We start from the raw sequence: 16798 nt of genomic DNA on the forward strand, positions 1-16798 counted from the left end.
AGTCCGTAGTGGATGCTGGGGACTCCGTAAGGACCATGGGGAATAGCGGCTCCGCAGGAGACTGGGCACATCTAAAGAAAGCTTTAGGACTAACTGGTGTGCACTGGCTCCTCCCCCTATGACCCTCCTCCAAGCCTCAGTTAGGATACTGTGCCCGGACGAGCGTACACAATAAGGAAGGATTTTGAATCCCGGGTAAGACTCATACCAGCCACACCAATCACACCGTATAACCTGTGATCTGAACCCAGTTAACAGCATGATAACAGAGGAGCCTCTGAAAGATGGCTCACAACAATAATAACCCGATTTTTGTAACAATAACTATGTACAAGTATTGCAGACAATCCGCACTTGGGATGGGCGCCCAGCATCCACTACGGACTATGAGAAATAGAATTATCGGTAAGTAAATTCTTATTTTCTCTAACGTCCTAAGTGGATGCTGGGGACTCCGTAAGGACCATGGGGATTATACCAAAGCTCCCAAACGGGCGGGAGAGTGCAGATGACTCTGCAGCACCAAATGAGAGAACTCCAGGGTCCTCCTCAGCCAGGATATCAATTTTGTAGAATTTTACAAACGTATTTGCTCCTGACCAAGTAGCTGCTCGGCCAAGTTGTAAAGCCGAGACCCCTCGGGCAGCCGCCCAAGATGAGCCCACCTTCCTTGTGGAGTGGGCATTTACAGATTTTTGGCTGTGGCAGGCCTGCCACAGAATGTGCAAGCTGAATTGTACTACAAATCCAACGAGCAATAGTCTGCTTAGAAGCAGGAGCACCTAGCTTGTTGGGTGCACACAGGATAAACAGCGAGTCAGATTTCCTGACTCCAGCCGTCCTGGAAACATATATTTTCAGGGCACTGACAACGTCTAGCAACTTGGAGGCCTCCAAGTCCCTAGTAGCCGCAGGCACCACCAATAGGTTGGTTCAGGTGAGACGCTGAAACCACCTTAGGGAGAAACTGAGGACGAGTCCTCAATTCCGCCCTGTCCGAATAGAAAATCAGATAAGGGCTTTTTCAGGATAAAGCCGCCAATTCTGACACGCGCCTGGCCCAGGCCAGGGCCAACAGCATGACCACTTTCCATGTGAGATATTTTAACTCCACAGATTTAAGTGGTTCAAACCAATGTGACTTTTGGAACCAAAAACTACATTGAGATCCCAAAGTGCCACTGGAGGCACAAAAGGAGGCTGTATATGCAGTACCCCTTTTACAAACGTCTGAACTTCAGGGACTGAAGCTAGTTCTTTTTGGAAGAAAATTGACAGGGCCGAAATTTGAACCTTAATGGACCCCAATTTCAGGCCCATAGACACTCCTGTTTGCAGGAAATGTAGGAATCGACCCAGTTGAATTTCCTCCGTCGGGCCTTACTGGCCTCGCACCACGCAACATATTTTTGCCAATTGCGGTGATAATGTTTTTGCGGTTACATCCTTCCTGGCTTTGATCAGGATAGGGATGACTTCATCCGGAATGCCTTTTTTCCTTCAGGATCCGGCGTTCAACCGCCATGCCGTCAAACGCAGCCGCGGTAAGTCTTGGAACAGACAGGGTCCTTGCTGGAGCAGGTCCCTTCTTAGAGGTAGAGGCCACGGATCCTCCGTGAGCATCTCTTGAAGTTCCGGTTACCAAGTCCTTCTTGGCCAATCCGGAGCCACGAATATAGTGCTTTCTCCTCTCCATCTTATCAATCTCAGTACCTTGGGTATGAGAGGCAGAGGAGGGAACACCTACACTGACTGGTACACCCACGGTGTTACCAGAGCGTCTACAACTATTGCCTGAGGGTCTCTTGACCTGGCGCAAGACCTGTCGAGTTTTTTAATCATGTGGACGACTTCTGGGTGAAGTCCCCACTCTCCCGGGTGGAGGTCGTGCTGAGGAAGTCTGCTTCCCAGTTGTCCACTCCCGGAATGAATACTGTTGACAGTGCTATCACATGAATTTCCGCCCAGCGAAGAATCCCTGCAGCTTCTGCCATTGCCCTCCTGCTTCTTGTGCCACCCTGTCTGTTTACGTGGGTGACTGCCGTGATGTTGTCCGACTGGATCAATACCGGCTGACCTTGAAGCAGAGGTCTTGCTAAGCTTAGAGCATTGTAAATGGCCCTTAGCTTCAGGATATTTATGTGAAGTGATGTATCCAGGCTTGACCCTAAGCCCTGGATATTCCTTCCCTGTGTGACTGCTCCCCCGCCTCGCAGGCTGGCATCCGTGGTCACCAGGACCCAGTCCTGAATGCCGAATCTGCGGCCCTCTAGAAGATGAGCACTCTGCAACCACCACAGGATGGATACCCTTGTCCTTGGTGACAGGGTTATCCGCTGATGCATCTGAAAATGCGACCCGGACCATTTGTCCAGTAGGTTCCACTGGAAAGTTCTTGCGTGGAATCTAACGAATGGGATTGCTTCGTAGGAAGCCACCATTTTTACCCAGAACCCTTGTGCATTGATGCACTGAGACTTGGTTCGATTTTAGGAGGTTCCTGACTAGCTCGGATAACTCCCTGGCTTTCTCTTCCGGGAGAAACACCTTTTTTCTGGACTGTGTCCAGGAACATCCCTAGGAAACAGAAGACAAGTCGTCGGAACCAGCTGCGATTTTGGAATATTGAGAATCCAATCGTGCTGCCTCAACACTACCTGAGATAGTGCTACACCGACTTCCAACTGTTCCCTGGATCTTACCCTTATCAGGGAATCGTCCAAGTAAGGGATAACTAAAATTCCCTTCCTTCGAAGGGATATCATTTCGGCCATTACCTTGGTAAAGACCCGGGGTGTCGTGGACCATCCCTACGGCAGCGTCTGAACTGATAGTGACAGTTCTGTACCATAACCTGAGGTACCCTTGGTGAGAAGGGTAAATTTTGACATGAAGGTAAGCATCCTTGATGTCCCGAGACATCATGTAGTCCCCTTCTTCCAGGTTCGCAATCACTGCTCTGAGTGACTCAATCTTGAATTTGAACCTCTGTATGTAAGTGTTCAAAGATTTTAGATTTTAGATTTAGAATCGGTCTCACCGAGCCGTCTGGCTTCGGTACCACAATAGTGTGGAATAATACCCCGTTCCCTGTTGCAGGAGGGGTACCTTGATTATCACCTGCTGGGAATACAGCTTGTGAATGGCTTCCAAAACTGCCTCCCTGTCAGAGGGAGACGTCGGTAAAGCCGACCTTTGGAAACGGCGAGGGGGAGACGTCTCGAATTTCAATATGTACCCTTGAGATATTACCTGAAGGATCCAGGGGTCTACTTGCGAGTGAGCCCACTGCACACTGAAATTCATTGAGAACGGGCCCCCACCGTGCCTGAGCTTGTAAGGCCCTAGCGTCATACTGAGGGCTTTGCAGAGGCGGGAAAGGATTTCTGTTCCTGGGAACTGGGTAATCTCTTCAGCCTTTTTTCCTCTCCCTCTGTCACGAGCAGAAAAGAGGAACCTTTTGTCCGCTTGCCAACAAAGGACTGCGCCTGATAATACGGCGTCTTATTTTGAGAGGCGACCTGGGGTACAAACGTGGATTTCCCAGTTGTTGCCATGGCCACCAGGTCTAAAAGACTGACCCCAAATGTCCCCTTTCAAAGGCAATACTTCCAAATGCCGTTTGGAATCCGCATCACCTGACCATTTTACTGGTAGAATTGGACAACGCACTTATACTTGATGCCAGTCGGCAATTATTCCGCTGTGCATCCTGCATATATAGAAATGCATCTTTTAAATGCTCTATAGGCAATAATATACTATCCTTATCTAGGATATCAATATTTCCAGTCAGGGAATCCGACCATGCCAACCCAGCACTGCACCTCCAGGCTGAGGCGATTGCTGGTCGCAGTATAACACCAGTATGTGTGTGAATACAGTTTTGGATACACTCCTGCTTTCTATCAGCAGGATCCTTAAGGGCGGCCATCTCATGAGAGGGTAGAGCCCTTGTTCTTACAAGCGTGTGAGCGCCTTATCCCCCCTAGGGGGTGTTTCCCAACGCACCCTAACCTCTGGCGGGAAAGGGTATACAGCCAATACTTTTTAAGAAATTATCAATTGTTATCGGGGGGAAACCCACGCATCATCACACATTTTATTTCTCAGATTCAGGAAAACTACAGGTAGTTTTTCCCTCACCGAACATAATACCCCTTTTTGGTGGTACTCGTATTATCAGAAATGTATAAAACATTTTCCATTGTCTCAATCATGTAACGCGTGGCCCTACTGGAAATCACGGTTGTCTCTTCACCGTCGACACAGGAGTCAGTATCCGTGTCGGCGTCTGTATCTGCCATCTGAGGTAACGGGCGCTTTAAAGCCCCTGACGGCCTATGAGACGTCTGGACAGGCACAAGCTGAGTAGCCGGCTGTCTCATGTCAACCACTGTTTTTTTTTTTTTTTTTTATACAGAGCTGACACGGTCACGTAATTTTCAACAGTACATCCACTCAGGTGTCGACCCCCTAGGTGGTGACATCACTGTTACAGACACTCTGCTCCGTCTCCACATCATTTTTCTCCTCATACATGTCGACACAAACGTACCGACACACAGCACACACACAGGGAATGCTCTGATAGAGGACAGGACCCCACTAGCCCTTTGGGGAGACAGAGGGAGAGTTTGCCAGCACACACCAGAGCGCTATATATATACACAGGGATAACCTTATATAAGTGTTTTTCCCCTTATAGCTGCTGTATAGTTAATACTGCGCCTAATTAGTGCCCCCCTCTCTTTTTTAACCCTTTCTGTAGTGTAGTGACTGCAGGGGAGAGCCAGGGAGCTTCCCTCCAACGGAGCTGTGAGGGAAAATGGTGCTTGTGTGCTGAGGAGATAGGCTCCGCCCCCTTCACGGCGGCCTTTTCTCCCGCTTTTTTTAGGAAAACTGGCAGGGGTGAAATGCATCCATATAGCCCAGGAGCTATATGTGATGTATTTCTTTAGCCATATAAGGTTTAAACATGTTGTATTGCGTCTCAGGGCGCTCCCCCCCAGCGCCCTGCACCCTCAGTGACCGGAGTGTGAAGTGTGCTGAGAGCAATGGCGCACAGCTGCAGTGCTGTGCGCTACCTTATCTGAAGACAGGAACGTCTTCTGCCGACGATTTTTCCGGACCTCTTCGCTCTTCTGGCTCTGTAAGGGGGCCGGCGGCGCGGCTCCGGGACCCATCCAGGCTGAACCTGTGATCGTCCCTCTCGAGCTTATGTCCAGTAGCCAAGAAGCCCAATCCACTCTGCAGTCAGGTGAGTTCGCTTCTTCTCCCCTTAGTCCCACGATGCAGTGAGCCTGTTGCCAGCAGGTCTCACTGAAAATAACAAACCTAAACTAAAACTTTCACTAAGAAGCTCAGGAGAGCCCCTAGTGTGCACCCTTCTCGTCGGGCACAGAAATCTAACTGAGGCTTGGAGGAGGGTCATAGGGGGAGGAGCCAGTGCACACCAGTTAGTCCTAAAGCTTTCTTTAGATGTGCCCAGTCTCCTGCGGAGCCGCTATTCCCCATGGTCCTTACGGAGTCCCCAGCATCCACTTAGGACGTTAGAGAAATGTGTGTGTACACTGCAGCGATTGTAATTTCTTATAGCCTAGAGATTTAATGAAATGTGGCATATTGACCAGGGGTGCCCAAACTTATGTGTGCATGGGCAATACAGTAATACAAAGCTGAGCAGCATCGACACTTGTGACTGAAGGTGTGTAACTGGCCATTTTCACGTTGGTAACAAACACAGAGAGAGTCAATGAAACCGCAGGCTATCAGAATTAGCTGGAAGCATAAATACGCCTGTTTTCAGATGTAAGGAGAGAAATGGTGTAAGTGCGCAGTGATAACGAGGACTGGTATCCAAGTACGCGTACAGATAGTGGCGGTTAGCTTGCGACGATGTGTGCAACTCTGCCTATGCGAATACACGCATTTACCTCAGTGTACACACTAGGGGAGCAATCAAAACCAACTTGGGTTCAACTCAGCATAAGTCCCATGGTCATAGTGAATGAACTGTGACGTATTATACTAACAGCTACTACCTACAGATGCATCCCCATATACTGTGGTTTCAGTGCCAAGCAGCCCCGCTCTGTGTGACAGGTTCTGGGTGGCCTGACCGCTGAATATCTTTCTCTCTCATAATGTGTGTCTTCTTTACACAAATAAGGGAAAAAAACTACTTTGCATTGATCAATTCGATGTGTGACACTTATACATTTGTGTGCGAGTCTGAATCAGTACACAAAGTGATACGATACAGCCGATGCGGCTTTTTCTCACGCCAAGGTCCATTGTGCTTTATCTATAACTTTGAAAGTGTTTAAAACAGGGGTGGGCAAAGTGCGGCCCGCGAACTGAACCTGCCCGGCCCGCTACCTCCCATCAGTGTGCAGGCTGGTAACTTTGTCTGGGGAGGGGGGAAGCTGGTAACTGTGTCTGGGGAGGTGGGGAGCTGATTATTTGGTCCAGGGAGTGGGAGAAGGGGGGAGCTGATTATTTTGTCCAGGGAGGGGATAGACGGGAGGGAAGATGAGAACGGTTATCTAGCCCATACACTTGTGAGATATCAGGTACAATCCTTCGATTTCCACCGCATTTGTGAGATAAATCGAAGGATTGTATGCACATTTTAGGTACCATGCGACGCGATGCGTGGTCACGATATTTTCTTCTGTGCGGCCCTCGAGTATTCGCTGGAGTGTCAAGTGGCCCCCCAGCTGAAATAATAACCCCTGGTTTAAAACTAACTCCTGTGCGAATAAAAGTCGCAGCCCGGCAACTCTAGTACACTTTATGTTGCGTTTTGCTGCATTTCTAGTATACTTTGCTGCGTTTCGCTGCATCTACGTAGCAGAAAGAATGCAAAATTTTAAGAAAAAGACGGTAGGCTGCAACACTCGATGCATGTCAGTGCAAGACAGCTGCAAGACTCTATTACATAACTCATTCCAGGCTGGTCCTGTAACAAAGAACAGCATGAAGCTGCACCACCTTGCAATTCATTCTAGGATGCAGCATGTAAATGTAGAATTGCCCAACCTCAGCGAAAGTTTTCATATTGCCATGTTAATATTTTTTCTAATGAAAGAAGGAAATGATGTAACATGATGTACAAGCAAAGTGCCACCTGTCAGCCCAGTTTTGTATGTACTCACATGCAATTGCGGGTGGCGAGATCTCGGTGTATGAAGTTTTTCGCACTGAGATATTCCATCCCGCTGCAGATGTCAATCATGAACCTGATTAAGGTTTGTACTGGCAGAGTCTGTGGACACATTAATAGGATACATTAGGCAAATCAATACATTCATTTTAGGCAGGTGTCAATAGAATGCACTGTATGACTAAAAACAATCTGATTAGATTCAAATGTATGTATGTATGTATGTATATAATAAGTACATGATTCCATCATACAGAGATAACAGAAATTGCCACAAAGGCCAACACAACTCATTATTTTAAGTAGACGGCAAGAAACAAAATCATAAGACTAGAGATGCCTGTGATTATTACATAACGAACATCTGAGCTTGCTGTCTTTGTGCATAAGCCTATTAACTAATATTACAGAGATTCACAAATGCATTACATGAAGCTTTTCTCTACAAGTTACACAATGAAAGAAAGCGCATGATAAACATGCTTTCCTACAATAACTGCTAATTGTTTCACAGATGTACTACACCGACACAAATTAGAATTATTTTTTCTATGACTTTAATTCATAAAAAACTATGCCCATGTACACTTATTGATACTTAAGCACAGACATTAGTCAGCGATGGTCAGAAACACAAACATACAATAAGAACACTGGAGTGACCAGCAATCGTTCCGACTTTTACTGCCGATTTCCCTTGCTCTCAGAACAAGCAATATTGGTGGTCATTCCGAGTTGTTCGCTCGCTAGCAGTTTTTAGCAGCCGTGCAAACGCTATGCCGCCTCCCACTGGGAGTGTATTTTAGCTTAGCAGTAGTGCGAACGAAAAGATCGCAGAGCGGCTACAAAATAATTTTGTGCAGGTTCAGAGTAGCTTCAGACCTACTCAGCGCTTGCGATCACTTCAGACTGTTCAGTTCCTGTTTTGACGTCACGAACACGCCCTGCGTTCGCCCAGCCACGCCTGTGTTTTTCCTGGCACGCCTGCATTTTTCCAAACACTCCCTGAAAACGGTCAGTTGACACCCAGAAACGCTCTCTTCCTGTCAATCACTCTGCGGCCAGCAGTGCGACTGAAAAGCTTCGCAAGACCTTGTGTGAAACTACATCATTCATTGTAATAGTACGACGCGCTTGCGCATTGCGCCGCATACGTATGCACAGAAGTGCCGATTTTTTTGCCTGATCGCTGTGTAGTGAACGAAAGCAGCGATCAACTCGGAATGACCCCCATTGAGCATACACACACACTACAATCTTGCTAACGACTGAACGATATATTGCATCATTTGGTCACTAGAGATTAATCGTTGCTCCTGTACACACTAGAGCAACCTTCATGCCACTCCGTCCTAGGAAACAGAATGAAGGTGACGTCAAATCAGTCTGACATATCGTTCGGCGTCCGGTTCGCTGTACACACTGCGCAAAAGGCACAAATCGCTAGTAACATCGCTAGGTTTGATGTGCAGCATCGATGACCAGCGACAGTTGCTAGTGATCAGCTGGAGCGCGCCATCATGCGTACACATTGAGCGATGTAGATGATAATAAGATTTTACTTACCGATAAATCTATTTCTCGTAGTCCGTAGTGGATGCTGGGGACTCCGTCAGGACCATGGGGAATAGCGGCTCCGCAGGAGACAGGGCACAAAAATAAAGCTTTAGGATCAGGTGGTGTGCACTGGCTCCTCCCCCTATGACCCTCCTCCAAGCCTCAGTTAGGATACTGTGCCCGGACGAGCGTACACAATAAGGAAGGATATTGAATCCCGGGTAAGACTCATACCAGCCACACCAATCACACCGTATAACTTGTGATCTGAACCCAGTTAACAGTATGACAAACGTAGGAGCCTCTGAACAGACGGCTCACAACAATAACAACCCGATTTTTTTTTTTTTTTTGTAACAATAACTATGTACAAGTATTGCAGACAATCCGCACTTGGGATGGGCGCCCAGCATCCACTACGGACTACGAGAAATAGATTTATCGGTAAGTAAAATCTTATTTTCTCTGACGTCCTAAGTGGAGGCTCTGGACTCCGTCAGGACCATGGGGATTATACCAAAGCTCCCAAACGGGCGGGAGAGTGCGGATGACTCTGCAGCACCGAATGAGAGAACTCCAGGTCCTCTTTAGCCAGGGTATCAAATTTGTAGAATTTTACAAACGTGTTCTCCCCCGACCACGTAGCTGCTCGGCAGAGTTGTAATGCCGAGACCCCCCGGGCAGCCGCCCAGGATGAGCCCACTTTCCTTGTGGAATGGGCCTTGACAGATTTTGGTTGTGGCAAGCCTGCCACAGAATGTGCAAGTTGAATTGTGCTACAAATCCAACGAGCAATCGTCTGCTTAGAAGCAGGAGCACCCAGCTTGTTGGGTGCATACAATATAAACAGCGAGTCAGACTTTCTGACTCCAGCCGTTCTTGAAATATATATTTTCAATGCCCGGACCACGTCCAACAACTTGGAATCCTCCAAATCGTTAGTAGCCGCAGGCACCACAATAGGCTGGTTCAGGTGAAACGCTGACACCACCTTAGGCAGAAAATGAGGACGCGTCCGCAGTTCTGCCCTGTCCGAATGGAAAATCAGATATGGGCTCTTATATGATAAAGCCGCTAATTCTGATACTCTCCTGGCTGAAGCCAGGGCCAGTAGCATGGTTACTTTCCATGTAAGATATTTCAACTCCACCGATTTCAGTGGCTCAAACCAATGGGATTTGAGAAAATCCAAAACTACATTAAGATCCCACGGTGCCACTGGGGGCACAACCGGGGGCTGTATATGTAGTACTCCTTTTACAAAAGTCTGGACTTCAGGAACTGAAGCCAATTCTTTCTGGAAGAAAATCGACAGGGCCGAAATTTGAACCTTAATGGACCCCAATTTGAGGCCCATAGACAATCCTGTTTGCAGGAAATGTAGGAATCGACCCAGTTGAAATTCCTCCGTGGGGGCCTTCCTGGCCTCACACCACGCAACATATTTTCTCCAAATGCGGGGATAATGTTGTGCAGTCACCTCCTTCCTGGCTTTTACCAGTGTAGGAATGACCTCTTCCGGAATGCCTTTTTCCCTTAGAATTCGGCGTTCAACCGCCATGCCGTCAAACGCAGCCGCGGTAAGTCTTGGAATAGACACGGTCCCTGCTGAAGCAGGTCCCGTCTTAGAGGTAGAGGCCACGGATCCTCCGTGAGCATCTCTTGAAGTTCCGGGTACCAAGTTCTTCTTGGCCAATCCGGAGCCACGAGTATCGTTCTTACTCCCCTTTGCCGTATAATTCTCAGTACTTTTGGTATGAGAGGCAGAGGAGGGAACACATACACTGACTGGAACACCCACGGTGTTACCAGAGCGTCCACAGCTATTGCCTGAGGGTCTCTTGACCTGGCGCAATACCTGTCCAGTTTTTTGTTGAGGCGGGACGCCATCATATCCACCTTTGGTTTTTCCCAACGGTTCACAAACATGTGGAAGACTTCTGGATGAAGTCCCCACTCTCCCGGGTGTAGATCGTGTCTGCTGAGGAAGTCTGCTTCCCAGTTGTCCACTCCCGGAATGAACAGTGCTATCACATGATCTTCCGCCCAGCGAAGAATCCTTGCAGCTTCTGCCATTGCTGTCCTGCTTCTTGTGCCGCCCTGTCTGTTTACGTGGGCGACTGCCGTGATGTTGTCCGACTGGATCAACACCGGCTGACCCTGAAGCAGGGGTTTTGCCAGACTTAGAGCATTGTAAATCGCTCTTAACTCCAGTATATTTATGTGAAAAGACATCTCCAGGCTTGACCATACTCCCTGGAAGTTTCTTCCCTGTGTGACCGCTCCCCAGCCTCTCAGACTGGCATCCGTGGTCACCAGGACCCAGTCCTGTATGCCGAATCTGCGGCCCTCTAACAGATGAGCACTCTGCAACCACCACAGAAGAGACACCCTTGTCCGTGGTGATAAGGTTATCCGCTGGTGCATCTGCAGATGCGATCCGGACCATTTGTCCAACAGATCCCACTGAAAAGTTCGTGCGTGGAATCTGCCGAATGGAATCGCTTCGTAAGAAGCCACCATCTTTCCCAGGACTCTTGTGCATTGATGCACAGACACTTTTCCTGGTTTTTTAGGAGGTTCCTGACAAGTTTGGATAACTCCTTGGCTTTCTCCTCCGGAAGAAACACCTTTTTCTGAACCGTGTCCAGAATCATTCCCAGGAACAGCAGACGTGTTGTCGGTGTCAACTGAGATTTTGGAAAATTCAGAATCCACCCGTGTTGTTGCAGCACTAATTGGGTTAGTGCTACTCCGTCCTCCAGCTGTTCTCTGGACCTTGCCCTTATCAGGAGATCGTCCAAGTAAGGGATAATTAATACGCCTCTTCTTCGAAGAAGAATCATCATTTCGGCCATTACCTTGGTAAAGACCCGAGGTGCCGTGGACAATCCAAACGGCAGCGTCTGAAACTGATAATGACAGTTTTGCACCACGAACCTGAGGTACCCTTGATGTGAAGGGCAAATTGGGACATGCAGGTAAGCATCCTTTATGTCCAGGGACACCATAAAGTCCCCTTCTTCCAGATTCGCTATCACTGCTCTGAGTGACTCCATCTTGAATTTGAATTTCTGTATGTACAGGTTCAAAGATTTCAGATTTAGAATAGGTCTTACCGAGCCGTCCGGCTTCGGTACCACAAATAGCGTGGAGTAGTACCCTTTTCCTTGTTGTAGGAGGGGTACCTTGACTATCACCTGCTGAGAAAACAGCTTGTGAATGGCTTCCAATACCGTCGCCCTGTCTGAGGGAGACGTTGGCAAAGCAGACTTTAGGAACCGGCGAGGGGGAGACTTCTCGAATTCCAACCTGTAACCCTGAGATACTACCTGCAGGATCCAGGGGTCCACCTGTGAGCAAGCCCACTGTGCGCTGAAATTCTTGAGTCGACCCCCCACCGCTCCTGAGTCCGCTTGTAAAGCCCCAGCGTCATGCTGAGGGCTTTGCAGAACCCTGGGAGGGCTTCTGTTCCTGGGCAGGGGCTGCTTGCTGTCCTCTCTTACCCCTTCCTCTGCCCCGGGGCAGATATGACTGTCCTTTTGCCCGCTTGTTCTTATAGGACCGAAAGGACTGCGGCTGAAAAGACGGTGTCTTTTTCTGTTGGGAGGGGGTCTGAGGTAAAAAGGTGGATTTTCCGGCAGTTGCCGTGGCCACCAGATCCGATAGACCGACGCCAAATAATTCCTCCCCTTTATACGGCAATACTTCCATATGTCGTTTAGAATCCGCATCACCTGACCACTGTCGCGTCCATAAACTTCTTCTGGCAGATATGGACATCGCATTTACTCTCGATGCCAGAGTGCAAATATCCCTCTGAGCATCTCGCATATAAAGAAAAGCATCCTTTAATTGCTCTATAGTCAATAAAATACTGTCCCTATCCAGGGTATCAATATTTTCAGTCAGGGAATCCGACCAGACCACCCCAGCACTGCACATCCAGGCTGAGGCGATGGCTGGTCGCAGTATAACACCAGTATGTGTGTATATACTTTTTAGGGTAGTTTCCAGCCTCCTATCAGCTGGATCCTTGAGGGCGGCCGTATCAGGAGACGGTAACGCCACTTGTTTTGATAAGCGTGTGAGCGCCTTATCCACCCTAGGGGGTGTTTCCCAGCGCGCCCTAACCTCTGGCGGGAAAGGGTATAATGCCAATAACTTTTTTGAAATTAGCACTTTTCTATCTGGGTTAACCCACGCTTCATCACATACATCATTCAATTCCTCTGATTCAGGAAAAACTACAGGTAGTTTTTTCACCCCCCACATAATACCCCTTTTTGTGGTACTTGCAGTATCAGAGATATGCAAAGTCTCCTTCATTGCCGTGATCATATAACGTGTGTCCCTACTTGAAAATACGTTTGTTTCTTCACCGTCGACACTAGATTCAGTGTCCGTGTCTGGGTCTGTGTCGACCGACTGAGGTAAAGGGCGTTTTACAGCCCCTGACGGTGTCTGAGACGCCTGGGCAGGTACCAACTGGTTTTCCGGCCGTCTCATGTCGTCAACTGATTTTTGTAATGTGCTAACATTATCACGTAATTCCATAAACAAAGCCATCCATTCCGGTGTCGACTCCCTGGGGGGTGACATCACCATTATCGGCAATTGCTCTGCCTCCACACCAACATCGTCCTCATACATGTCGACACACACGTACCGACACACAGCAGACACACAGGGAATGCTCTTATCGAAGACAGGACCCCACTAGCCCTTTGGGGAGACAGAGGGAGAGTTTGCCAGCACACACCCAAGCGCTATAATATATATGGGAACAACCTTATATAAGTGTTGTATCCTTATAGCAGCTTAAATATATAAAATATCGCCAAAAAAAGTGCCCCCCCTCTCTGTTTTACCCTGTTTCTGTAGTGCAGTGCAGGGGAGAGTCCTGGGAGCCTTCCTCACAGCGGAGCTGAGCAGGAAAATGGCGCTGTGTGCTGAGGAGAATAAGCCCCGCCCCCTATTCCGGCGGGCTTTTCTCCCGGAGTTTGAGATATCTGGCAGGGGTTAAATACATCCATATAGCCTCAAGGGCTATATGTGATGTATTTTTTAGCCATAAAAGGTATTATACATTGCTGCCCAGGGCGCCCCCAGCAGCGCCCTGCACCCTCCGTGACCTATGGTGTGAAGTGTGCGACAACAATGGCGCACAGCTGCAGTGCTGTGCGCTACCTTCATGAAGACTGAAAAGCCTTCTGCCGCCGGTTTCTGGACCTTCAATCTTCAGCATCTGCAAGGGGGGTCGGCGGCGCGGCTCCGGGACGAACCCCAGGGTGAGACCTGTGTTCCGACTCCCTCTGGAGCTAATGGTGTCCAGTAGCCTAAGAAGCCAATCCATCCTGCACGCAGGTGAGTTGAACTTCTCTCCCCTAAGTCCCTCGATGCAGTGAGCCTGTTGCCAGCAGGACTCACTGAAAATAAAAAACCTAAAAACTTTTTCTAAGCAGCTCCTAAAGAGAGCCACCTAGATTGCACCCTGCTCGGACGGGCACAAAAACCTAACTGAGGCTTGGAGGAGGGTCATAGGGGGAGGAGCCAGTGCACACCACCTGATCCTAAAGCTTTATTTTTGTGCCCTGTCTCCTGCGGAGCCGCTATTCCCCATGGTCCTGACGGAGTCCCCAGCATCCACTTAGGACGTCAGAGAAAAGTAATTACGAAAAAACGCATATCGGCCCAACAATGCTCCAGTGTGTATCTAGCTTAATACACCTGTACATACAATAAGCCCCAAGGAGGAAATAGCTTTACCCAGAGCTTGACCATTACTTCTGTTTAGCCACAACACTTTGGTCAATTTACAAGTCAAGTCACTGTTCTCTGCATCTGAGCCTCTAGCACTGTAGGCCTTCACACAACAAGAAAATGAAGGTAAAACGTAATTCTAAGCAGGATGCTGCATTGTAGGAAGCTATATTTATCATGGAGATGACTTCCTAAAACCTGTACAAGTAATCAGCTACATTCAAATGAAACTATTCAGGTAGTTGGGATGTAGTGACAAATCTCCAAATCCGTATTTTTCTGCATATTGTTCTAGAGCGTTATCACTTCAGCTGTACACCATTGTTAGCTAAAATACACAAAGTGATACATAGTCTACAGAAACAAAATTAGGTATTAAACCCCAGACAAAGAGAAATCACTAACGTGCAAGGGAAGCAATACAAGAATTGTTAGTTGTCTGTGTTTACTAATTTGTATAAAAAGTTTTGTTATAAAAAGGTTAATAGGATGGGGTTTTTACAGCTTCTACAAATAAAATATTTAATGTATGTGAAACAACAGTAAAATAAAGTAATAAAGTAATAAAGTAAATAGTGGCTGGGGCTGTGGACCAGTTTACACAGAGTGGAGGGTGGCAATTTGTGGGATGAAACCAATATTCCACTTGCAATAATTCCAGGCCATGACGTGAAATGTTTCTAGTCAATAGATAGGATTCATTCTGATTAATGGGTGGTATTTAGGTTGCCGGCTGTTAGGATCCTGGCACATAGTATACCGACTCCGGAATCCCGACCCCAGGCATACTGACACCTTTTCTCCCTCTTGGGGGTCCACGAACCCCCTGGCGGGTGAATATATAGCGTGCAGCGAGCCCGCAAGGGGCTCATTTGTGCTCGCTCAACTGTCGGTATGCCGGCGGTCGGGATTCCGGCGTCGGCAGTGCCAGATTAAGGTCCACATGGACCTGGAGCTGAAATTTATGAAGGGCCTATTGTGTGCCTCGCCAGGAGGTGTGACAAGCGCTGCGGCGGTGTGACCAGTGTGGTGTGGTTTACAAAGTGGGTGTGGCCTGTGCTGTGTGTGTCGCTATCCCCGTGGAGGTCATAGCTAGTGCCTACCTTCAACTACTTAAGTGAAGATATAACAACAAAAAGTTTGTGACCATATATATAGATCCATCAGTGACCGCCATATGATACAGACAGCATCACAGTGACCACCATATAATACAGAGACCATTGCAGTGATCGCCGTATGACACAGAAAGCTTTAGGGTGTGTACACACGGTAAGATCCTTGCTATGTTCGATTTTTACTTGCGATTTCCCTTGAACTCCCCGGAGCCCAGATAGTACAGATTTTGACTAACGTTTCTTGAGATATGGACTATGTGTGCTTACGATTTTGGCTTATGTGAGATTTTAGCTTATGTGAGATGTCATTGACATGTGAGATGAACTAGATAGTACACCGATCTAGCAAGGATTGACTTGCCTGCACAGTCTATCTTTTCTTGCGATGCCGACCTGGCGGGGCCGCGCATCGGGATCGCAAGGTGACTTTCACCTTGCGATCTGCACTAACTTTTCTTGCGATTTTGACTAGATAGTCAAAATCTCAAGAAAAAATCTCACCGTGTGTACACACCCTTACAGTCGCCATATGATACAGAGAGTATTGCAGTGAACATCATATAATACCAAGAGCATCGCAATGACTGCCACATAAAAGAGATAGAGTAACAGTGTCCACATTAGAGAGCATCCCAGTGACTAACATGTAATACACAAAGCATTCAAATGACCTTCACACACTAAAGAACATTACAATAAATGCCATATTATATAGAGAGCTCCAACCACCACCATAAAATACAAAGGACACCACTCCCATGGGGTAAAACTGAAAGGAGATGACTTTGAGGAGACGAGTGTGAGGATAGGAACATAGATCTGAGGCATAGGTAGTCTAGGAGATTGCTAGATTGGGTGTTGCTATAGATGTGAGCAGGTCTCTGGATTAAATGACACTGTGTAGAGGTGAGGGTCTCTGGATGAAAGGATAGAGTGTAAGGATGATGGTACCTGGATGTATGGATAGGGTGAGGGTACCTGGGTGTAGGAACAGGGTGTGGGTACTGGGATGCAGGGACATGGTGTAGGGGTGAGGGTACCTGGATGTAAGAAAAGGTGTGGGTACTGGGATGCAGGGACATGGTGTAGGGGTGAGGGTACCTGGATGTAGGAACAGGGTGTGGGTACTGGGATGCAGGGACAGGGTGTAGGGGTGAGGGTACCTGGATGTAGGAACAAGGTGTGGGTACCT

At 48.0% G+C, this 16798-nt stretch overlaps 1 protein-coding gene across 1 annotated transcript in view; it reads right to left on the minus strand.

Annotated features, from left to right (window-relative positions):
• Window positions 1-16798, minus strand: part of TYRO3 (TYRO3 protein tyrosine kinase) — a 455756-nt gene that overhangs the window by 69106 nt on the left and 369852 nt on the right. Inside the window, exon 16 of the mRNA XM_063947918.1 lies at window positions 7161-7270. Coding sequence (XP_063803988.1) covers window positions 7161-7270 — 110 coding nt within the window. The remainder of the gene's footprint in view (window positions 1-7160; window positions 7271-16798) is intronic.

This window comes from Pseudophryne corroboree, chromosome 12 (assembly GCF_028390025.1).
Source record: "Pseudophryne corroboree isolate aPseCor3 chromosome 12, aPseCor3.hap2, whole genome shotgun sequence".
Classification (NCBI taxonomy): Eukaryota; Metazoa; Chordata; class Amphibia; order Anura; family Myobatrachidae; genus Pseudophryne; species Pseudophryne corroboree.